Consider the following 23,247-nt stretch of genomic DNA (forward strand, 5'->3'; position numbering starts at 1 on the left):
AAATTTTGCAGCTAAAGACACCTTTGCCTTAGCCCGCTATTTTCGAAATTATCTCAGTTACCTTAGCAACACGTCGTATTAAATCAATTGACTGGCCCAAAAAAGTTCTCCCACACAAAAACACAACGAATTCCGATACAAAACCGAAGAAGCTGGCATACCGACAGATATTTCCGAGTTCGACTCAAATCCGTAAGTATTCCATCGCGAAATGATTGCCAACAGCAGCGGAACGTCCCACAATCGGAGCCGGAAGCCCAAGGAGCAGTGCGGATCCTGTCCCAATAGATTCTCCAAGGATAGGCGCCAGGCTGCAGCCGAGGACTCGGACACCACGGAGGTGGAGTCGTCCACGGACGAGGAGGAACGCTGGAAGGAAGTGGCTCGAGCCGCTGAAATTCCGGCCGACTATTATAATATCCAGAAACTGGTGAAGTACATCAAGGCGGGCAATCAGACAGCCACTATAGTATCGTTGTGCTGCTTGAAGGACTACGATCTGAGCACCCAGATCAACCAGTTCGCCATCTCGGACATCGGCGGCCTCGATGTCCTGGTGAACATCCTGGAGTGCAGCGACACCAAGTGCTGTTTGGGCGCCCTCACAGTTCTCTCGGATATCACACTGAACATCGACATTAGGAAGACCATCGTGGACTTGGATGGCATTCCGCTCATCGTGGACATCCTCAACTCCTCCATGAAGGACCTGAAGACCATGGCCGCCGAAACACTGGCCAACGTGTGCAAGGTGCGACTGGCCAGGAAGTATGTGCGCACCTGCGGCGGCATCCCCAAGCTGGTGGATCTCATCGACATCAAGTTGAGGTGGGTGTGCAATGCATGATGGTTAAATAAAACTTAAACTGAACATACCCTTCATTTAAATCAGCATTTTAAAGACGCCGCGTGACCAACTGAGTGCAGATGACCTGGAATCTCTGGACATGACTCGCGCTGGAGCCCGAGCCCTTTTCAGCTTGGCCGATTCCAAGCACAACATGGAGCAGATGCGCAAGAGCGGAATCGTTCCCTTGATGGCTCAGCTTCTTAAGTCCTGCCACATCGACGTGGTCATACCCATAATGGGCACCGTTCGAAAGTGCTCCTCGGAGCCCAAGTTCCAACTGGCCATCACCACGGAAGGCATGATTCCCGACATTGTGACCCATTTGAGTTCTGAAAATACCGAGCTCAAGATGGAGGGCAGTACAGCGATCTACAAGTGCGCCTTCGACGGCAGCACCAGGGAGTTGGTGAGGGAGGCTGGGGGCCTGGAGCCCTTGGTCACCATCATAAAGGACAAGAACGTGAGGGACAACAAGCCCCTATTGAGAGGCGCCACCGGAGCGATTTGGATGTGTGCCGTAACCGATGCGAATGTCAAGGTACTGGATCAACTGAGGACGGTCAACCACCTGGTGGCCTTGCTAAATGATGAGTGTGACGAGGTCCTGACGAATGTGACCGGCGCGTTGTCTGAATGTGTGAGGTTTCAAAGCAACAGGGAGTACTTGCGTCAAGCTGGAGGACTACCAGCAATGGTCTCCCTACTTAACAGCTCCCACGCACCTCTGCTCGAAAATCTGGCCAAGGGCTTGAAGGAGTGTGCCGAGGATCCAGAGAGCATGAGGATCCTGGAGGATCTGGACGCGGTCAGGCTGATATGGTCGCTGTTGAAGAACCCCACCGCCAGGGTTCAGGCCCATGCGGCTTACGCCATATGTCCCTGTGTTCGAAATGCCAACGATTCCGCTGAATTGGTCCGGAGCTTGGTTGGCGCCATGGAACTGGTGGTGGGTCTGCTGAAGTCCAAGGACATCATGGTGTTATCCGCCGTCTGTGCTGCCATTGCCACGATTGCCCAGGATCAAACCAATCTAGCCATCCTAACCGACCTGAAGGTGATCTACAAGCTGGCCGATCTCGTCCAGACCACCGACGACCTCCTTCGCATGAATTTGGCAGCTGCCGTCGCCGCCTGTGCCTGCTTCGGTAATAACACGGAGGAGCTGGGACGCCTGCGCACTGTGACTCCGATTGTCACCTACATGACCAGCGACAATCCCTTGGTGCACCGCAGCACGGCCATGGCGCTGGAGAAGCTATCGATGGATCCGCAGAACTGCATTACCATGCACCAGGTCAGTTTCTTCGCCCTAATCAGATTTAGCCCCCAATCTGAACCCTTTTATCTTGCTGCAGAGTGGAGTTGTGCCCTTCCTGCTGGAGTGCATTGGGTCCACTAACAAGGAGCTCCAGTTGGCCGCCGCTGGATGTCTGAGGAATATCCGAGAACTGGCCTTGCGGGCCGAGGAGTATCTGCTTAAAATCGACGATGACTAGCTTCCTGTTTTCTTCCTTGTTAAGTTATTTAATTGTATTTGACCAAATATATGTGTATGCCGATGCAGCCAATTGCTTGCATTTGAAGCACGTTGAATAAAATAATTAGTTAGAAAGGAAATTTATGCAATGAAATTGGTCATGTTAAATAGTTTTTCCTCCAGGAAAAGATTTATTGTTTTCCAGTACGATAACACCTAGCTATATATCCATATTTGTCGCTTTGACTATCCATGTTTGTATTTTGACTAACTAAGCTCGACCCAACCCGCGTAAAACTCCCCTCTAGTAGCTGGCGTTGCTGCCCCTGGTGGAAATGCTCATCCGCCGCTCCACGCGATTCGTGTGCGGCAGTAGGCATCCCGGCGGCGGATAGCGCCATCTCCGGGGTCGGGACAACAGTGTTCCGTCCGTCGAGGCTCTACTCCGGAAGGGGGCGTCGATGTCGCTGCGCGAGCTGCTCAAACTGCTACTCGCAATCTCATCCGTGGACTCCGTGTGGTCGCCGTTGCTCTCCTCCAAACAGGCGCTGCCGATGACCAGAAAGGAATGTCTACCCACGCCCAGGGACGAGGCATCGTAGAAGGAACAGGATCCCAAATCTGGCGTGAGGATTCCATCCGTGTTGGCCACATCGCTGGTGGAGCGCTTGAGCTTGGGGAATTTGCTGAAGACTCGCCAGAAGCGGAACACATCGCGAAAAACATTCTGCACCTGGTTGGGGTTGGGATGGGTGAATAAACAAATTGTACATTGCTGAGGGGCCATGTGATGGCAACTGCCAAATTCATTTATCAGTCAAAAGTTATTTTGACTGAATCAAAATTCAAATTTTGAATTACAATGTATGAACAAGGGAATCTTTTCGTTTGTGGAACTACATATGTATGTAAGTTTATGATTTTTTACTGTGTAATTTGGCAGCTTCTAAATACTTTTGTACTTGAATATATTTCTTCTTACTTGATCCACGCTCTCTCTGACGGAAATCTCATGGAAACAGGCGCAGGATAGCTCCCTGAATCGGCGCTGACCCTCCTCCAAGCTGACCATTCGATCGCCCGGCTGATCTGTCTTGTTGCCCACCAATATGACAGGAATATCCAGTGCGTATTCCTGGGAAATACGGCATGTAAATCTGTTTCCCATGGAGGGTTCCAAATGAGGTGGTTTACTCACTTTACTGGCCGAGCCCAACTTGCGTCTCCGCTTATTGTAATTGATGAGGAACTTTAGGCGACTGCACTCGTCGAAGGAACACTTGTCTGTGATCGAGTACATAAGTATAAATGCGTCGGCCCAGCGGATGTTGGACTCCAGACTAACTCCATCTAGTTCCTACAACATCATGTCTTTAATGTCTTGCAAAATTGAAAATCCAGTTTAAAACCCACTTGCAGCTGGCCGGTGGCGTCCAGAATGTCAAACTGAATCTGCTCCTTGTCCAGCGTGGTTTGGCAGGTGTAAATCTTCTCCAGGTTAGGATCATACTCGCCAATGAAGCGTCGGGTAATAAAACGCACCACCATGGCTAAATGGGAGAGTCCCTTCAGTTCGGGTTCCCCTTTCTGGGAGCTGAGCGGACAACTCACCCGTTTTTCCCACACCACTTTGGCCCAGGACCATAACCTTCAGGGTCTTTTGTTTATTGGTATGCAGACCCAACTTGACCAGCGATGACTTTGGCGAGGTGGCATTCATGGCAGATACCAGGAGCAATTGTCTGGAAATACAATATAAATCCTTAGTAACTGAGAAATGAGCTCTCTAGTAGGACTTACACATACTCTAATAGGAATCACCTAGTTCGCTTATACTTTTTACTTATACTAATAATACTTGTGCTAATAATTACTTATACTTATATTATATATACTTTTCAACGAATCTAGTATACCCTTTTACTCTACGAGTAACGGATATAATTAAACCAAGGTTTAGGAAAACAACGTTTCCTTGTAAAAATCCGTCCCAGGGTATAGGAATCTCTTGTTTTTGGACTGGGCCTGTGTGTTAGGAATGAGTGACACGACCTTTGTTACCCCGGATTCTTTTTGCTTTTGTGGCTAGGTCTAGTTTTCCCTACCCACATCAAAATGCCCAGACAGTTAGGAATGGGACTGTTCCACGTCGTTTTCTAATTTCGGCCAGCAATTTCCAGCAAAATTGCATAGCTGCATCGCACAAACCCACAAACAGACAGCCCGTTTTCTGTTCACTAAAAAACTTAAAAAATAACAACATAGCAGAATAAATTGGCTCCAATGAGAAAAAAATACATTAAAATTATTTCTGATAGGGGGACTATGAACTATTTTCGTTTGAATTAAAAGAATGTGTCCAATGTGACATAGAAATGTTTTACCTTCTTTTTTTACATCGCTAGGATGGGCTTTGTTAAAATACCTTTCACGATTATATTTAAACACTCTGAAAAAGTGCGAGTAAGCTGAACAACAAATGTTTATATCCTTTGAGTCTGTGCCGTGCCCAAACTAGTGTTGCTACTAGAAGTATCCAAAGGTTTTGCAAAGTGCCGCATTTTCAAAACCCAGCAGGAGCACTAAACAAAAGATGCTCGACTTGTGTGTTTTTTATGGCCACCCATGGACTAACACATACTCCTACATGTGTGGGTGGGCATGTGGGCATGTGGGTGTTGGGCTGTTGGGGTGTTTGTGCTTTTGATAAGGTCAACAATGTCAGACTACCGACAACTATGAAACATTTATTGGACACTTTCTGCGTTGTCCTCCAGAAGCAGTCGGAAACACAGACGAAATGGGGAAAAGCAGGAGACCGCCATGTCCTTGGGCATTGTCATGGTCATTTTTATAAATGAAAAGGACACGCCCGTCACCCGATTAGCGCAGGATGTCAAAGGATATCGAAATATGGCACAACGAGCAAAATAAAAACATTTGCCGAAGGACGCGCAACAAGTGACGACAATCAAATATCAATTATCTCCTGACTCAATCGGAATGTGTCTGGTTCATTTCGTATCCTTCAGTTCCGGATATCAATGTGTCCTTCTATTGTGGCCATAAACTCGTACGTAGAAAAGTTCCTGACTCAGTTCAACGACACGTGCGAGCATATGTGTTATTTAGGGGAATATTTCATGGAGCGTTAATGAATTGCTGCAGATAAATAGGTGCTGATTAAAAAGGAACGCCTTTCATATGAATGCTAGATTAGCTATCTTATATCATTAAACATAGCCTGGTTAGGGATAGATGTAATTTGTAAAAATACTGAGTGTTAGTTAATCAATTTACATAACACTTAATACATCAAGCACAAATGAATGAAATGAGTTCGGAGAACTTCAAGCTTTGAAGAATAGCGAGCTACTGTTCAACCTTTACTTGCGATTGCTCTTAATGCTGCCAGTTTAATTGCAATTCAAAGGCATTTTCGTTTAAAGTGCAATGGCACAAGTTTTGAATCAAGGTATTGTAGGTAAATTGAACCACATTCCTAGACAAAGTGAAACAAATGCGCTCGACGGCACAGCCAGGATGATGGCCAAACTAAGTACAGCTTACCCACCTCATCGAAAAACCAACCCACACCATTGCTGAGTTTTACCCGCTGCAAGATGTGCTGCGTAGATTTTAATTAGTTGGATTTAAAACTCAAACACTCTACGGTGCGTGCTTAATGAAGCGTTTTCCCGCTTTCCTGCCTTCCTGGCTCAAGCTGAGTCTACCATTCCCTCAGCCAGATGGCGCACCACGAACAACATCGGCATCATGGCGTATGCGTAATACCCAGCATCAAGTGGTTTTTGGTCGAGATGTAAGCCGATGCGGTAAGTTTTGTCTGTAGCCAGACGGTTTTAAGCCCCAGCAGAATGAAACTTTTCCTGTTTTCCTGCTAATTTGTATTTAATTATACATTTCCGGTGAAGTTCACTCAAAAGGCTGTCTCCCGCCGTCATGTTTTGGTTTTCACACGCCCGAAAGTATACGATGGCAATCAAGAATTCGTATTATTACACCACACTCTATTCACTTTTTATTGCGCACAAAATCCCCGAAACTGGAAGGGACGCTGATGAGGTCCTTGAACAGGAGATGAGTTGTGGGTGAGTAAGGCAAGGGGGATGCACTGGAGCAAGGTGTAAGCCAGCTGCCCAAGCGAACTCTAATGAGTTTCCGAGAATTTCCACAAGAAATGCTTAAGGGTATTCGCTTTGTTACATCATCGGAGCCCAATAAATCAAATCAAATGGAAACGATTGGTTTCCAAAGCAATGTTTAGAAAAGCTGGACTCTGATCGAAATAAATAAGGAGTGGTTGCAGTCGAACAAGCAACAAGTACTTGTTATTGGTCGGATAATTAAGTGCACGGTCTCCGTCAGAAGTTGTCTGTAATTACATGTTTAAATTAATTCATAAGAGGTTTAAATTTAATATACGAAAACAGTCTGGACTACGTCTTCTTTTATTCGTAAGGAAATGTCAAAATATATGATGACTCTCTATATTTAAAACGCGGTTTCACCTTATTTTATAGATTTTGTTTTTTAGATATAAATAATAAATAGTTAAAGTAATATACATAAAGTTAGATACATAAAATGGTAAAAAAAAGACTCTTCGGCTTAATTAATTTTCCAACAAAAGAGACATCGTTTGGATAGTGTGATGTATCTCTGAGCTGCCAAATCTATCTGCCACTTGCGTAGTTATGTGTTCAGGCAACAAAAGAACAATATATGTGGCAGCTTATCTGTGATCGCCCGGAAAACCGACGAGTACCCCATATGTCAGGGAATGACAGGACTCGCATGTCTGAATGGCCAGGACGTCGACCGAACCGGACCTTGGCAAAGGCATTGAAAATGAAAACCCCACCAGCAGAGAGATGAAATGAGTTGGGGCCCAGCGGGCTGGGGCTGTTGACCTGGTTGTTATGTTTACTAACACATGCCGCTCGCTATTGCGCACCTAAAATACATAATTCCAGGCCAGACGAAGATTGTGTTACATTGCTCTATAGTTTTCCACACGATTTTCAACACCCATTGGCCGCCCTTGGAACCAATTTTCATTTTTGCGGCACGTGTTGGGCAGTTGTAGTTGTCATCACCCGAAAGCTGATGTTGATTTGGTTGATGAGGATGATTATGCCGCTTGGAGCTCCACGGAAAACAAATCAAGCTGTACAGCCAACAAGTGGTTGTTCAGGAAATAAGGTGGCAACGGAATGGCTGGACGGGGGATGGGGTTGGTGACGAGCGGCGAGTGGGTTGTCATAGTGCCAACCACCATTCCACTTTCGGCTAAGGCTAAGGTCATGGGAAGTGCGCCACTTGCCATCCGACCCATTGTTGATGACTGGAGCTGCCCACTCCAGGCAGTCGCGATGCCCCTGCCCAAACCACTTTTTCCGTGTTTTTTGCTTGTCATTTCATTTCGGTATCGAGCAGCCTGTTAACATTAACGAAATGTGCACACGGAGAAAAATGGTTGACTAAGTAAGACTTTTCATAATAATAACAATAATTCAAACAGCTAAATACACATTTCTTAAAACAACTTTTGACTTAAAGTGTATTTTTTAGAGACATTTCAATGATATTTATAGGAAAATAAGGAACAGCAGACGCATTTTAACTGATAACTAAGATACGTCTTTTCAAAATAATAATTTAAACAGATAAATACACATTTCTTAGAACAACTTTTGACTTAAAGTGTATTTTTTAGAGACATTTCAATGATATTTAATGGAAAATAAGGAACAGCAGACGTGTTTGAACTCATAATTACTTCTTAATCAATTTCAACTTGTTGTAACTCTGTTGTAGAGTTTTTTTTTCACTGTGCAATAACAGCGAATGTTGCCATTGGTTTTTCTCTCACTCACTCAGTTTGTTTTGCTGCGCGGCCCTGAAATTGAAAATGCGTAAAATTGTCGAAGTTGGCGGTCAACTTCCCCACATAAGTATTCACCTTGAGTGGAGCTTAAATATATATAAAAATAAATCTACGAAAAGAAATTCATTTCTCTCGTTTGCTGGGTGCCATAGTAGCAGACATTAGCAATTCAGCCTAATAAAATACAAGTCAAGCGTCATAAATGTTAGTTTAGTTAGGCTCACACGTCTGATTTTTTGTTGACTAAGCACCACTTAAATAAACATAGACATGGTTCGCCTTTACCAGGAAAAAGGGGCAAATCAACAAGCTCAAAAGGGTGAAGGATTACAGGGAAATGGGATGAAGGGCAAATACTAAACTGTTTAAGGGCGTTTGATATATGAGATGGTGGTAAAGTCGGGACGAGTTTCGAAAGAGTTAAAACTTTAATCGCAATTTAATGAGCAAACCAAACATTTTCAGGAAATAATTGCTCTTACTAATAGTGGGGCCTAAATCTAAGTTAAAGTTGACCCATTAAAGTAACACATCACCCAGTACAGCACGTATGACATGCCTTTATCTGCTTATTTCCATTCCAATATAAATTGCGTTTCCTCATAAATATCAATGGAATTTATGAGGACGAACGACGAACCCACAAATTGAAAAAGTCTCTTTAGTCTCAGACATTCCTGGCCACATTTGCCACTTGTCGTAGGCTGAGATGCAAAATATCAATAACTCAGGGAGCCCCATAACATGTTATAACCCATCCCATATCCCCCATCCCCCATCCCCCATCCCCCACCTCCCATCTTCCATCCCCCAGCAGCAGCCACCCAGCCCTTAACTTGATTCCAGCTTTCTGCTCTTTATGATCCCCATCCTCATAAAATTCCCATGCACTTGTCGTACCCACTCATTGTGGCAGTTGTTCGGAACGATGAATTACATTCGATACCCTAGATGTAGATGGCGCTATTCGAGTGGGGAATGGTTTGGTAACGCTAGTGGAAGTACACACGGTAACCTCTCAGAAACTTTATGAAAAAACCAATGGCTTCAGAAACGATTTCAAATACTCAACGGGAAAACATTTACCTTCCAAAAAATAGTACACCCATAACTTCTGCACTGGAAACAGATTATAATTGTCAGAGGGTATCTGATACCTCGTTCCACTAACTAATAATTCCCCGATTATATTATTTTGCGGCTATGGCGTTTGCCATCGTTTGCTACTGTCTCTGCTCGAGTCTGCGGTCTTCTGGCAATAAAACGCTTTTGTTTGTGGCTTTATGCCCCGCGCCACAAAGTGAGGAGCAGGCCGATATCGGGCGCTATTAACTAGTCACTTCGTGAGGGCGGGAGGTGTGGCAGTTCGCGGGGCTAGGTGCTAAGACCCCTGATTATGTTTTGTTGATATAATAAATCTTGCTGCGTCGTAAACACCTTTTCCTAAACCGACGCCCAAATGAGATTTCAGATAACGCATGGTCGACGGTCGAATAGAATAGAATTTGCATTTCACTTTTGCACAGACAAGCTGGCGACCTTGCCGCCAAATTTAAAACATATCAAACAAGCAAATCAAAAACAGACATGGCAAGATGGAGAGGCGCACCGCAATTTGCTTTATTTCTGAAACCATTTCAAAGTCAAACAGTTTTGCACAAGACTCTTTTTTGGCGGAAGTAGCAGCAATCAAAGCCAATTAAAATGATTTACAAATCAAGAGAATCGAGAAATATATGTGCAGAAAGCCATCAGGTGAAAAGTTATCGTCCATTCCGAGTCTCAAGTCAAGGTCGACTGGAGCAGCAAATCAAATCGAGCATTGGCGGAACAAAAGGGGATTTCAAATAAGCAATAACATGTTAAAAAAAAATCACTTGATTATAGTTTTTTGATTAATGCTAGAATTTTGTTAAACGCCCTTTTCTACGCCCCTGCGCCAGACAAAAATGTTTACACATTGAAAAGGAACTAGAAACAAGCTGAACAATTTTACTTTTGATTTAATTTATTGTGTATTTTTGAAATGCTCTGTATGGAACATTTTTGAAACAAAGTTTTCATCGTTTTGATTGCTATAAATTTGGCATTTTATTTAGTTGTAACACAAATTAAGTATACGCACCGTTGGGCGAAACAAGTTTTGTTTTCCTCAAAACTGTGTTGTTTTGTTGTGCTAGATTTTCATGTTGTATTCGAATGTGTTTCACGAGACGCACTGCTTTAAAATTGTATATATTTATTTTGTGTTTAGGAACATTGAGTATACACACTGATTACAAAAATTTGTTAAAATTATTATTAATTACTCAAAAAAAGTTTAAGTCCTTGTATTGTAAACATGTATATTTGGCAAAAAATGGTTGATATATCTGTTCTTCCCTCGAGGATTTTTTTAATGTTTTAGAAATAGTTTCTATTTTTTTGTCTACTTTATTATTTAATTTATTTATTATTTTATTTTATTTAATTATTATATAATTTATATCCGTTTATTCGTTATCATGCAATTGTTTATACAATCGTAATATGTTATTTTGGCAATTATTGTTATTATTTGATTTAGTATTTTGGCGAGTTGTTGACACTTCAGCTTCCTGATTGCTATTAAGCCGCTGGCTCGCAGCAATTATGCTTTTATATATCCAACTAGTGCCGCCGCCGATGCCATCGAAGTGGCTTTATTGCGACGCAGTGCCGACCGATGCGTTGCCATTGTAAGGCAATAATAAAACACCACCCACTTTTCCGCCGCCTTGCCACCTCCGCAGCGGTGTAGTCAAAGTGCTGGCGATATGTGGACCAATGTAAAATGCAAAAGAGTTCGCAAAGGAGGTCCACTACATCCAATTTCCACATCCACCCACTGCCACGCGACTCCAAACCGGTGTCCCAATATGCGGCACAATCCTCGACCGAAGCTTTTCCTCTGCGACCGCGACGCGTCGCATCTGCTGCGCTGCCGTTGCGTGAATGAATCTTGAAGTGCGCGCCAAACACAATAATGTTGCCAGCAACTTGTTAGGACGCCAGACACATATGTTGCCAGCAGCCATGTTGCTATCGCTAATACATTACAAGTAAATATAAAAACTTGCGGGTAATGGCTCATTTTAATAAATATCTCAGAAATAAGCACTCAAAAATTAGTTCAATTTTCTTTGCTCTTGCTTTGGTAGCATTTTCCACTTCCGCCGGAAGTTTCAAAGAGCCAATTTCAAGCCGGATGTGTCAAAGATGCAATTATTTGCCAACCGGATGGTTCCGTAAGCTGTAAGTCGTATTTTTCATCAGTCGTGTTTCAATTATACCTGCCTTTTCTTTAGCAATAATGTATTTGTATCTTACGCATGTCAATTGTTTACTTATTTAGCTTTGCAGTCTTCCCTCAATTTACTTATAATCAATCACCGAACCGTCGAGATCCAGACTGCATTGACATCTATCGAACCCTTGGTATTTTTGTCTTGGTCTATTTTTATCATATCATATTGTAAATTTGACATATGTTGTGTGCATTGTTTGCACCTAACCTTCAAAGATAGCTAATATCCTTCAAAACTCCTCGGAATCTCTGCAGTGCATTTTGCATTCCGGCAACGCCATTTAGAGTACTCGAAATCAGGGGAAACCCACTTAATTTATGTGCATATGGACTAAGTGCTTCAAATAAAGATAGCAATCATTTTTCATATCAAGTTTCTCGGAAAAATAGATATATGAAGATCAAACATGTTAGTCAACGCTATTACAGGGCTATAGAAATCTACTTCTACAACTATTTCAGTAGCAGTCTTTTCAAAAGGTTCAACCCAAGTGGTTGTCCGCCATGTTCAAGTCCATAAGAATCTCTTTGTGCGCACTTATAGTCCTGGATCTCCTTGGATGCCTAGCTGGAGCCCTGAGTAATGCATGTCCTTTATCCGATCCTCCGAGTCAGTGCAGCGCCTTCTGTGTGTCCGCACTGCAGCCAGTTATCGATCACCTTAGGAAGGAGCAGGAGGATTGGGGCAGCTGCCATGGAAAACTAGGCGAAACGGAAGCCAAACTGCAGCACATTGAGTTGGCGGCGAAAGAGCTTATCTTCCATTTGTCAAATACGACGCACACTGTAATAGAGGAGCTCGCCGAAAGACTGGACAGGATTGAAGGCAATCAGGCAGTCCTGGGAAGCCAGCTGCAGGCGATAATGAAGGAAGCGATCGGCAGCGGAGAAAACTACTATAAAGTGGATTTTAGGTTGCAACCTTTTTAAATGTACTGAACAAATGTTTAATTAACTACGTTATGAGGCATCGGTTTGGTGCAGTCACATTATGTACGTATGCAGTCCAGTATCTAAATGCAAATAAAATAATATATGGCAACTTGACCCACAAGGAGGCCTTATCCTGTTGCCACACTCCCACTGCAAACATTCTCCCACCACGGGGGGCAATTGAATTTTGTTTTCTGGCCCGCTGACCTTCACTTAACATTACAACGACACACAGAGACACAAAAAAGCAGGCAAGTAAGCATACATTTTCCATGTAATTGGCAATAGACCATGCCCTAATGCCAGGCCAAACCAAGCACAACGCCCACACACGCGCGGTGCTGAAAATGTTTACAGGCCTTGCCACACGGAGGCGCCTCCATCCTTAGATACACATCAGCCCCCCAGCCAGTACATAGAGTCCCAAGCCCCCTGCTTATCGGTGTGCATCTGCAGGGAGGTAGATGTGGCAACCTGTTGACATCGAAACGCCTCGTGGCACGTCCACTAATTGCTTCTGGCAGAATCAACAGGTTGAATTTAGGCAGCCGAGCTGAACATTAATTTTGACCAACGTAAACGCCATACGCTCGACTGCCCTGGGCTCCAACCCCCACGCCCTTTGACCCCCATCACCGACTTTCGGCTGATTTATGTGTCCACCCTAAGCCCTTGCCCCACGACCTTTCAACCCCATCCGCACGTCCAACCTACCTGTCACTTTGCATTCTTGTTGTTTACGGGTTAGGGACGAAAAGGCCTGAAAAACAACACCGCTGCCAATTTCTACCTACAACTATCTTAGGCAGGTAATAGCTTTAAAGGAGGTATACTCGTACGTTATCCTGATTATGTTAATTCGTGTTTATCAAAACCATATTTACTGTGAAACCGTGTGGAAACCAGTTGTTTCCAGTCAAAATCACATAATTATGCAAATTTAAAAGAAACGGAGTTATTAACAATAACCATTTTAACAAAAAATGTAGAGAAAACAGTGTTTTTGTGGTACTTGCTGCTTCAAACCAAAATTAATTATTTAATTGTAACGTTTAATTGCAATCAAGCCAATTAATTTTATAGCTACGATGCCTGGACATTAAAGAGTTCTATTTTTGGCAAACTAAATTTGTAAATATGTTGGAAAAATTAACCCTTAGGTACTACTTTAAAGATATATTAATGAGGAAAAGAAAAGGAGTGTTTTTTATTTTACATTTCAGTTTTTTAACTACACTTCTATAAGCAGTAGCACACTGTGCCTACTTTTAGCTAATTCATTTTCCTTCCCCTTCCGAACATTTTTTCAAAAATCTATTTTTGTAGGCCCATATATCTCCCCACCTCGTAAATATTACCCATCTTTTCAGCTGATTCACCGAACTTGATCGAAGAGCTTCTGCGAAAGCTTTTCTAGGCAAACAAAACAAAATTTGAAAACGGCGAAAAACAAATGAATTCTATACCTTGCAAAATATTTACCAGAAACTTGGAATCAAAGCCAATTGACAGTTTTTCAGTTGAAAAAAGTCTAATTAGACTTGTGACTGATCAAAAAGTGCAATTCCTTGGAAAAGTTAGTGAGAAAACTAAACAAATTTGTTGCGTCCCCACTTTTAAAGGGGGAATCGGCGAAAGAAGCAAGGGGTTTCCCGCACACTTGTTTACCAAGCGAAAATTAGTGGTCTGCCAATTAAATCGAAATTAGCAATGCGATTTAATCGGACAGCTGCGCTCGTGCCGCGCGAAAGTTTCCATTAAGGGGCTCCAACTCCATCGGATTTGTTTATGTTTGATATGAGAGGGCTGTCTGCTCTCGAACCCTCTTGAATTTGGTCTGTCTGGCTATCCGCATACTGAACAGTGAACCACCAATACAAGGAATTGTACTAAAGCATAGATAAATGTATTTTCGAATCTAAGATCCTTAGAACAATGTAATTGTCTGTGAGTTACAGAAAAAGGTTCCATATTGCCAATGAAACATTTTTCTATGATTTCAAATTTATTTTAGGTTCTTTGTATTGAGTCTCGCCTGTGCTAATATCGAGAGTAAACAGTTTGGCCTGGTCAGGTCTCTATTTGTTTTGGGTTTGGACGGTATCGGTGTTTGTCTGAGCATGCTTTTGGAGCATGCTGCGCTTCCCAGACAGCGTGATTCACTTTGGCTTTAACCCTCTAAAAGTTACACTAACCCAGGAATTATCTCAGCTACCTGACAAGGCTGATTTCACGGATACACTGATTTTGAAATATTTTTTTTTTTAATAAATTTTGCTTAAAATATACTTAACAAAACTGTTGCAAGTCCTTTAATCCCCTCAAGCCTATGCCGCAAATACTGCCTGAGGCCTGGACTTGTTAGCACCAAGTGACTGCTAGATTTTCCCATTTTCCACATTTCCCCACTCGCATTTCCATGCTGTGCCTATTTTTAGTCACTGCTGTCGCCTAATCAATTCCACTGCATGTAACAAATATTTGTGTCCCCCAAATCGCGTTGACATCGTGGTGAGGGATACCACAGGGTATGGGAATAGGGGTAGGGGAGGAGGAGGAGGAGTCGTCCTTGGGTTACCTCCTGCCGGGACACGCTTATCGGCACGTCAAAGGGATTTGCAAAGGACGAACGCGAGTACATAACCAGATTTGCATGCTCATTCCTAATTAACGATGGGTCTCAGCAGAGCAAGGGGATGAGTGCGGGATGGGTCGATGTCACTGGGTAGTGGGTGGAATTTATGAATTCCGGTTTCTGTTTTATTGCCCTCGAATGTGAACTTTACGACCTGGGGAGGAGGAGGCAATGCACGCACCGCACACGAAGGCAACGCATGATGCACTGAATCGGTGGACGGTGGGTGGCGTACTGCCTTTGTTCTACAGCACAAAAACCCGGCGACAATGTTTGAGGAAATCACCACCTACGGATCATTATAAAACTGCAGCTGCCCGAGAAACAGCAAGTCAAACCGCCTCGCAGATCCATCAGGGATAGGTCTCGATAGCCACTCGAGAAGTTCCAAGTGCCGGCAATCTTAAGGTGACTTGATCTTCCGAGCTGATTGTACTTGGGTGATAATTACACGCTGAGAGGAAAAATCTGTGGCGGAGAATCCCCATCGATTTGGGTTTCTTATCTCCAGAGAGTGAGAACTATCAAACGGTTATAAAAACGAGTCTCAGCCAGAATATCTCCCAGTTCAAACTGCAGCACTGAGACATCAACACGCTGATAAGGCGATTTCGAACGCGGAACTAATCTGCTCACACAATTATTTCAGTGAATTCTTATTCGCATTCCTTCCAAACGCATCAAGGAGTTATCAGAGAACTGGGATCATGCCTGAGAAACAAGTGGCACGTGTAATTGGCAACCTGGAGGATTTTGAGCATAATTTACCTGGGTAAGTAGGATTTATGTGATAACTAACAACGGAAGTGTGACCTTGTCCATGTCATGTAACGAGCAAATTACTGATAAGCAATTCGCTTCATTTCATCACATCACCGGCTAATTCCCTTTATAAGTTACTAATTTAAAACCAAAACTCTCTTTTCGTTTTCATACTCGTATGACAGAAAGAGTTAGGTGACCTTTAAATAATCAACAGTGCTAATTCACGAATCCCACACACTCGTTCACTCTTTCAGATATCTGAATTCTGCATACCCAGTTGCCGTACTCCTGGATTACGATGGCACCCTGGCTCCAATTGCGGCTAATCCGGCGAATACCAAAATGCCTGTGGAACTGGAGGCCATACTGCACAAGATAGCTAAGCATCCCAAAGTTTTTCTCGCAGTGATCTCGGGTCGCGGGCTCAAAGATGTGCAAAAACAAGTAAACATCGATGGCATTACCTATGCTGGAAATCACGGACTGGAAATCGAGTACCCCGATGGCTCCAGACACGACTACGAGCTGCCCACAGAGATCCAGAAGAACTACACAGACATGGTTAGGGAGCTCAAGGAAAAGGTGGAGAGGAACGGAGCTTGGGTCGAGGATAAGAAGGTATCACTCACCTATCACTACAGAGATACGCCCGTAGCGCTGAAGGACCAGCAAAAGCAGCTGGCTCTGGAGATCTGCAAGAAGTTTGGATTCTGCGCGAATCAGGCCCATGAAGCCATCGAAGCTAAGCCCCCAGTAAATTGGAACAAGGGAGAGGCTGCCCTCTATATTCTTAAGCAGAAATTCGGGGAAGATTGGTCGCAGCAAGTCAGTGTGGTCTTCGCTGGCGATGACACCACCGATGAAGATGCCATGAGAGTGAGTTGAAATGGTACTTGCTTGAAAACCCTCGACTTTATATATTTTATAAAACATTTCAGGTGCTCAGGGGCTTGGGTCGCTCCTTTAGAATTTCGGCAGATGCCCAGATCCAGACTTATGCGGATTTCCGATTGCCCAACCAGGCTGTGATGACCGATCTTCTCAAATGGATAGCTAATGTGTACGTTTCCTAGATGTAATCGAATTTAGAAAAGCTGAAAAGTTTTAACTGTAATTTGTTGATTTTTTACATTTATTACAATTTGAAATTCTGTTTCTGCATAAGCAATACTGGAATTGGATATACCATTCATGTATGTGATTAGTTAGTGGAATTAGAATAAAATACCTGTTTTTAATCTACTCATTAGTTGTCCCTGGAGTAATGAAAAAGGGTAACAAGTGACATAATTAATCATGAGGCTTGAAATTAAAATTACATACTCACCAACACCTGCATTCAGCGGCAAATAAATATTTGTTGTATTCAAGATAATCCGATACAAAATTGTTCATTAATCTTAAAGCAAGCACAACATTCACTCTCCGTTTGAAGATCAAAAGAAAATAAATAAATCATTGAATGGAAATGTTTTGCGAACTGAACATTGATCCAGGGATTTCCGTTGCGGAAATATGTCGAAAATAAATGAAGAATGTTCGAACTTGTTAGAATAATCCTAAGAAAGTCTGATAAACTTAGATACCCCAAAGTGTGTCATATAAAAGAAACATTTCCAAAAGACAAACAACCTCAAACAAAGGTGCATGAAAGACATCATCAAAATACGTATACACACTATATACTTCACTCAAACCGAAAGTGGCGGCTACATAGATAAAGGCCCGTGTGTGTAGTCTTTCATTATATATAAATGCCTCATATACAGACGAAGATCCATTATAGAATGTGCTTTTTTATGCGCATATGCCTCATAAATATTGTGGGAATTACTTGGCCAACGTATGGGGCCAGAGTTGCCACCATCCATTTGGAGAGAGGCCAAAAAAGCAAGAGAACAGATTGGATCGCGGATACTTATAGATCGCAGGCGATATATGGCAGCTGGGGATAGCTGGTCGTTAGTATTAAATCGGTCGAGGAACGTCCAGCACGGCGCGCAATATCCGTTAGATACAAAATAATCTGAAACAGAGATACACATTAAAATGGCTGAGCAGAAGAAGGCACCGCTGCTGAAGAAGGAGGAGGACTACGTGAAGGCCCTCGAGGGGTGAGTTTCAAGGATCAGCTGCGCAGGAGCTTCAAGGAACTAAAGAGCGTTGTTCCCTCGACAGATTCATTAACCCCGAAACCGATCAGGTGGTCCTGTTGCTGGATTACGATGGCACCCTGGCCCCTCTCACCGAGGAGCTGTCCGTCATGCCCAAGGATACGGAGATCAACATCAAGAAACTGGCTGCCAACGAGAAAATCTTCATGGTCGTCTTCTCCGGTCGCGAACTGAGCGAGATCAAGAACCACCTGAAGTTCCCCAATGTGACCTATGCCGGCAACCATGGTCTGGAGGTCGAATATCCTTCCGGCAAGAAGTTCAAGATCGAAATGCCCGAGGAATTACTGGAGAAGCACAACAAGCTGGTTTCTGAGCTCAAGGAAAAGGTACGTCATCGGTCAAACTGAAATTAAAATTTAATGTGTACTATAGAAGGAATCCAACCAGAATTCAAAAAAGGGTTTTTTAGAAACCCTTGTGGCCTAAGTTCGTGAAAAGTTATTTATGATGTTTACAACCCGATGTAGATCGAAGTTAGAAGTTATTTGATACATTCATACAAGAATTACGTTGTAGTTAAGTTAAATGAACTGCAAATTAGTGAGATAAGAGCTGGGCCCTTAAGCCAGACCATTACTAAACCATTTCAACCTTCCTCAGGTCGTGTGCTCCGGTGCCTGGGTGGAGGACAAGAAGATCTCCGTGACCTATCACTACAAGGGCGTCACCGACAAGTTGAAGGCCAAGCTGATCGCCGAGGCCAAGGGCTTGATCCAGGCCCATGGATTCCAGCTGATCGAGACCCCCTACGCCCTGGAGGGCAAGCCCCGCGTGAACTGGGACAAAGGTTAGTGGGAACCCAAGGGCTCCCGATGCTCCAAAGGGGCTATTAATACACCCGTCATCGTTAAACAATTTGCCAACTGTTGCCATCCATTTGCAAGCTGTCCCCAAGGCATTCCTTTCAGCTTTCCTCACTTCGGCACCTGCTCGAACAATTCGATTTTTGACTATACGCTTCGATGATTTAATTATTGCTAAAATTTCTCTATTTTCTCTATACCCCGATGGGAATCCAACGTGGGCGTCTTTCACAAAAAAATATTTTCTATGAAAAATTTAACACACACACACCGCTCAAAAGTTCACTCACAAACATCGCACAAATTTAAAATGTCTGAGAAAAATATATTCAGAAGGCGGCGGTAGACAAAACATCCCGCAGCCAACTGATGTCAAAAGCGCGCCTAATACTATATATACTTGTCGTCTTCTATATATTCATATAGTCACTCGCCCGATTCCTTATGATAAATTAAAATATCTGTGTAATTTCTCATAGACACAAGATTTCGCTTTCGTTTCTCGAATTGTTCATCACTTGATTTTGCCGCTAGTCACAATATTTGCGGAAAGTTTTCTGTTCCAATTGAAAACACACACTTTTGGTTTGGTGGGGGTGTTTGTAATTTTAGCTTTTCTAAAGATGAATGAAGCCAAAGTCAAGCGAAACCAATTTAATTTGATGACGTTTTCCACTAACGATGCGTGCTCTTAGAGACATAAAGTTTTATATAAGTCTGACAAATACATACAGATTTTTAAAGTCGTAAATCACATTTAGTAGCCTGTTTTTAAGATATACAAATATGTCTCAATAGCAATAACTGACTGGATTCCATTTACACATTTGAACTAGCAAATAGTATTGAAAAGAAAAATTGTAGTTTCATATAGATGTAAATGTTATTGAAATAACTTAGTTTAGCTTGTTAAATTGCAAGCCTCTATATTATTAATGCAGAATTTTTTATCCGCTTATCAAGATATCAAAAAAAAACCTAAATTAGGATCACTGTCAGGATTTCAGCATATCCCCAATTATTGATCAACTTTAATCCGAGCAAATAACGAAAAATATTTTCAGAATTCTCGAAAAAATATGTATCAGAAATTAGTACCCCCCTTGAGGAGATTTATGGACGCCACTTGCCACCTCTGTCCTCTAGAATACTAGAAACCCATTCCGAACCGAAATGTCGCTCAGGCCAATGAGCCGTGGCGACAAAATACATGAAACATATTTAAGCAGATATATTTCATACGCGAATATATCGTGAAAATCAAAAATTAATTATGATGGTGTACGCCTCCAAAGGCAATAAATTTATAGGGGCCAGAAAAAAATGATTGCAAACAGTAAAAGCCAACAGAAATTCGGAAAATATTATTTTCGAGGGGCGCATACAAAAGAGGAGAATTGTTGGTGCCGTCTGAAAAATAAGAGAAAACTGCAGCAGGTCGGGAAGGAGGTGGAAAATCGGTGAATAGACTGCGTCACCAATTAAACAAAAATGTGGCGTTAAGCGCTAGAAACGGAAGAGGAAAGCTGAGTAATTAAAATAATTAGATGAGGTACATTCATATTCAGTTCTAATGCTCTAAATTGATATGCAAATGTACTGATTTTTACTGCACACCGAGGGGGCAGCTAAATGATTCGATTTCATCTATTCAAACACTCACTTACTTGGCCAAACCAAATTACGAAACGAAAAATAGAGAAGATCCGCCCACGTAGACACCTAAAAATAATTCACAGAAGATGGGGAAGAATTCGGTTCTGTTTCTTTCGCGCTGCATGCGATTTATATGATCTAAGATGTGTGCCGAGAAGAATTTCAGACATTTGAAAATATTGTTCTCGCTTGTTTATTGAGCGATTTTGGATGATTTCCAGCAGTGCATAGTTGTTTGTATACATTTCACATGGCTTCCACAAGAAATAAACCATTATTTGGCCACAGGTTGCATTTATGCAAAAATAACAGTTTAGTCTTCTATAAAAAATTGAAATCTACGTACTTTCGCAGGTGAGGGTGCCAAGATGATCCTGGAGAAGCAGTTCGACGCCGACTGGGCCAAGAACCTGAAGATCGTCTACGTTGGCGACGATACCACCGATGAGGATGCCATCAAGGTGCTGCACGGAATCGGCAAGACCTTCCGTGTGTCCGAGCTGCCCACGCTGAAGACCTATGCCAACTACCAGATCAAGACCGTCGAGGAAGTTGGATATCTCCTGAAAGCCGTGCAGGCCTACTACGAGAAGAAGAAGAAGGTCTAAGCGCAACGCCAGAGGATATTAAGCCTAAGCTAAATTCCACGCACACTCACACTCAACACACATCATAATTACACCTAAAGAGGGGGGATTCGTCCAGTTCGGCTAAAGTCAATGCAATACTTGTAGACTTGCTGGACAATGGCTCTCGAAACCTTTTTTGTGTCTTTGATTTTGCCAAATAAAATATAAATACATTTTTTAAACATAACATTTAGGTGCTTTTCTTTAAGTTTCTGTTCTTTCTGCCTTTTAAAAGCTTTATTACATGTATTTAGGCCAGATTAAATTATATTTTCGGTAGGAAGAAATACTGCACGGAAGGTAATTAAATTGTCTTTGAAATGCTATCTTGAAATAGTATTATTATCCAATACCTATGAAATGCTTAAATGGTTCGAATAGAACGTCCCAACATTTGGGAACGTGTTTTAGAACATTTGACTATTAAAAGATACAACTGCCATTTAAAATACATATATAATTGAATGGTAAATCTGATGCTCATAAATGCAGACATATTACGTAAAATATAAAGCCCAAATTGTCTAGATAACATACCAAATCCATGTCCGAGCAGCGTTGATCTTTTGGGATGTGTAAACATGTCTTATTAAGCTAAGCATTACAGTTAGAGCTAGATCCTCTTGTTCGCTGAGTTCCTGGTCCTATTCCACGGATCTCAAGACCCTTTATCGCCGTTCCCCTTTAAGACCACCTCGTCCTCCACCTCCACGGCCGCCACGAGTGCCAGGTTTCGTTGTCGTTTGAGGCGCGATGGCTGGTGCCGTAGCAGGAGCAGTGGTCACAGCGCTTTGGGTGGCGGGAGCACCTGGTGCTGCGGCCACCACGGGCTGCTGAATGCCAGGGGCTCCACCCTTGGCCGGCAAGCCAGGAGCACCTCCACCGGCCGGAAGTCCCGCCGGAGGAGCAGCAGGATTGGGCACCGCCTGCTGCTCCGCCCGTTTCGGCTCACTCATGTTCACGCTCTCGTTGAAGACCATGCAGTACTCGCCGATCTTGAACACCTCGCCGTTCTTTCCGGAATAGAGGGTCAAGCAATGCCTCCAGATGGAGGCGTAGCCCTTTGTCAGTCTCACTATATCGCCTGGTGCTATCAGTTTGCCCGGCTCGTCCCAAATCGAGACATTGATGCAGGCCGTGGGGTCGCCCACCTAGAAAACGTTTTTTGCACTGTATCAGTTGTTTGTATGCGAGTAATGCAACAATGGACCCACCTTGAAGTTCCGCACTTCGCGGTTTTCCTTTGTAACGGTGGCCACGCCCACTTCCAGGACAATGAAGATAACATTGATGTTTTTCAGACCTGGCTTTATATCCTTGATGGGAATGCATTCCACGTTGTACATGGTAAAAATTATTTGATTTGTTTTGGCGTTGTGCAGCGTTGCCAGACTTTGAGACGGTTGTAGTGTGACCGCGCCTTAAACAGCAAAAAAATTCCTTAGTTTACTCCAACTCCAATTTAGTTTATTCCAACTTTATAAAAGAATTATCTTTTACTATCTAATTAGGCGACTTATGGCTTATATATTTTTTCAACTTAAAGTAAATTAAAACAGGGTAAATAAATATTTTAATCAGTCTTCGCATAATTAAATCAATCGATGTTGAAAGATTCTATTCCAACGGAAAAATAACAATATATGTTTTTAAAAGCAGCAATTACATTATCAATTTATATATTTCTATATTAAAAACCCTATAAGTAATTCAAAAACTAACAATCAAACAACAAATTTAAGAGCGGATTCTAAAGTAGGGTGTGTCAAGATTAAAAAGCTTTATCATTTCCGGATAGCAAACGGCTGATGATAATTTTTTATATCTTTCTTATGACACAGCCAGCTGTCGATTATCTAAAAATATACCATATATGTATACCATATAGCTCTAGGGCATAGCTAAAATCTTTAATTAACCAGATAATTTAATTGGAAACCTCCAATGGCCATATGTAGATATTCCTAGAAAAGTATAGTTTATGCAAAGCAAACTCCAAAAAAGTTGTTCACATCAAAAGCAGATTATTTTTTAGTCATATTAATGACGTTACTCGTAGTATAAAAGGGTATACTTCCTCTGTTGA

At 42.6% G+C, this 23,247-nt stretch overlaps 5 protein-coding genes across 7 annotated transcripts; 3 read left to right on the forward strand and 2 right to left on the reverse strand.

Annotated features, from left to right (window-relative positions):
- Positions 1-17: 17 nt before the first annotated feature.
- LOC6543292 (armadillo repeat-containing protein gudu) lies at positions 18-2,421 on the forward strand. Its single transcript, XM_001970113.3, has 3 exons — positions 18-828; positions 893-2,144; positions 2,206-2,421. Exons 1-3 carry the CDS (start codon positions 212-214, stop codon positions 2,344-2,346), a joined length of 2,010 nt encoding a protein of 669 aa, XP_001970149.1. The 5' UTR covers positions 18-211; the 3' UTR covers positions 2,347-2,421.
- Positions 2,422-2,502: 81 nt separating this feature from the next.
- On the reverse strand, positions 2,503-21,726 carry LOC6542108 (ras-like protein rasS). 2 transcript variants are annotated; one of them, XM_026978259.1, is made up of 6 exons: positions 21,699-21,726; positions 3,939-4,069; positions 3,741-3,877; positions 3,526-3,684; positions 3,310-3,462; positions 2,503-3,060 (listed from the first exon to the last, which is right to left on the reverse strand). In XM_026978259.1, exons 2-6 carry the CDS (start codon positions 4,045-4,047, stop codon positions 2,632-2,634), a joined length of 987 nt encoding a protein of 328 aa, XP_026834060.1. In that variant the 5' UTR covers positions 4,048-4,069; positions 21,699-21,726; the 3' UTR covers positions 2,503-2,631. The 2 variants fall into 2 exon arrangements, with proteins under 2 accessions (XP_026834060.1, XP_001970150.1); XM_001970114.3 differs by lacking the exon at positions 21,699-21,726 and adding an exon at positions 10,364-10,649.
- Positions 15,433-17,268, forward strand: LOC6543267 (probable trehalose-phosphate phosphatase C). Of its 2 annotated transcripts, XM_026978260.1 has the most exons (4): positions 15,433-15,539; positions 15,781-15,903; positions 16,151-16,772; positions 16,835-17,268. In XM_026978260.1, exons 2-4 carry the CDS (start codon positions 15,839-15,841, stop codon positions 16,967-16,969), a joined length of 822 nt encoding a protein of 273 aa, XP_026834061.1. In that variant the 5' UTR covers positions 15,433-15,539; positions 15,781-15,838; the 3' UTR covers positions 16,970-17,268. The 2 variants fall into 2 exon arrangements, with proteins under 2 accessions (XP_026834061.1, XP_001970151.1); XM_001970115.3 differs by having other exon boundaries at positions 15,451-15,903.
- LOC6542279 (probable trehalose-phosphate phosphatase C) lies at positions 17,713-21,345 on the forward strand. The gene is made up of 4 exons (XM_001970116.3): positions 17,713-18,010; positions 18,075-18,399; positions 18,674-18,860; positions 20,887-21,345. The coding sequence occupies exons 1-4, from the start codon at positions 17,946-17,948 to the stop codon at positions 21,138-21,140; spliced, it is 831 nt and encodes a 276-aa protein (XP_001970152.1). The 5' UTR covers positions 17,713-17,945; the 3' UTR covers positions 21,141-21,345.
- Positions 21,599-22,585, reverse strand: LOC6542266 (SOSS complex subunit B homolog). Its single transcript, XM_001970117.3, has 2 exons — positions 22,376-22,585; positions 21,599-22,312 (listed from the first exon to the last, which is right to left on the reverse strand). Exons 1-2 carry the CDS (start codon positions 22,505-22,507, stop codon positions 21,830-21,832), a joined length of 615 nt encoding a protein of 204 aa, XP_001970153.1. The 5' UTR covers positions 22,508-22,585; the 3' UTR covers positions 21,599-21,829.
- Positions 22,586-23,247: the final 662 nt, after the last annotated feature.

Source organism: Drosophila erecta, unplaced genomic scaffold (genome assembly GCF_003286155.1).
Source record: "Drosophila erecta strain 14021-0224.00,06,07 unplaced genomic scaffold, DereRS2 tig00000055-arrow-pilon, whole genome shotgun sequence".
Lineage (NCBI taxonomy): Eukaryota > Metazoa > Arthropoda > Insecta > Diptera > Drosophilidae > Drosophila > Drosophila erecta.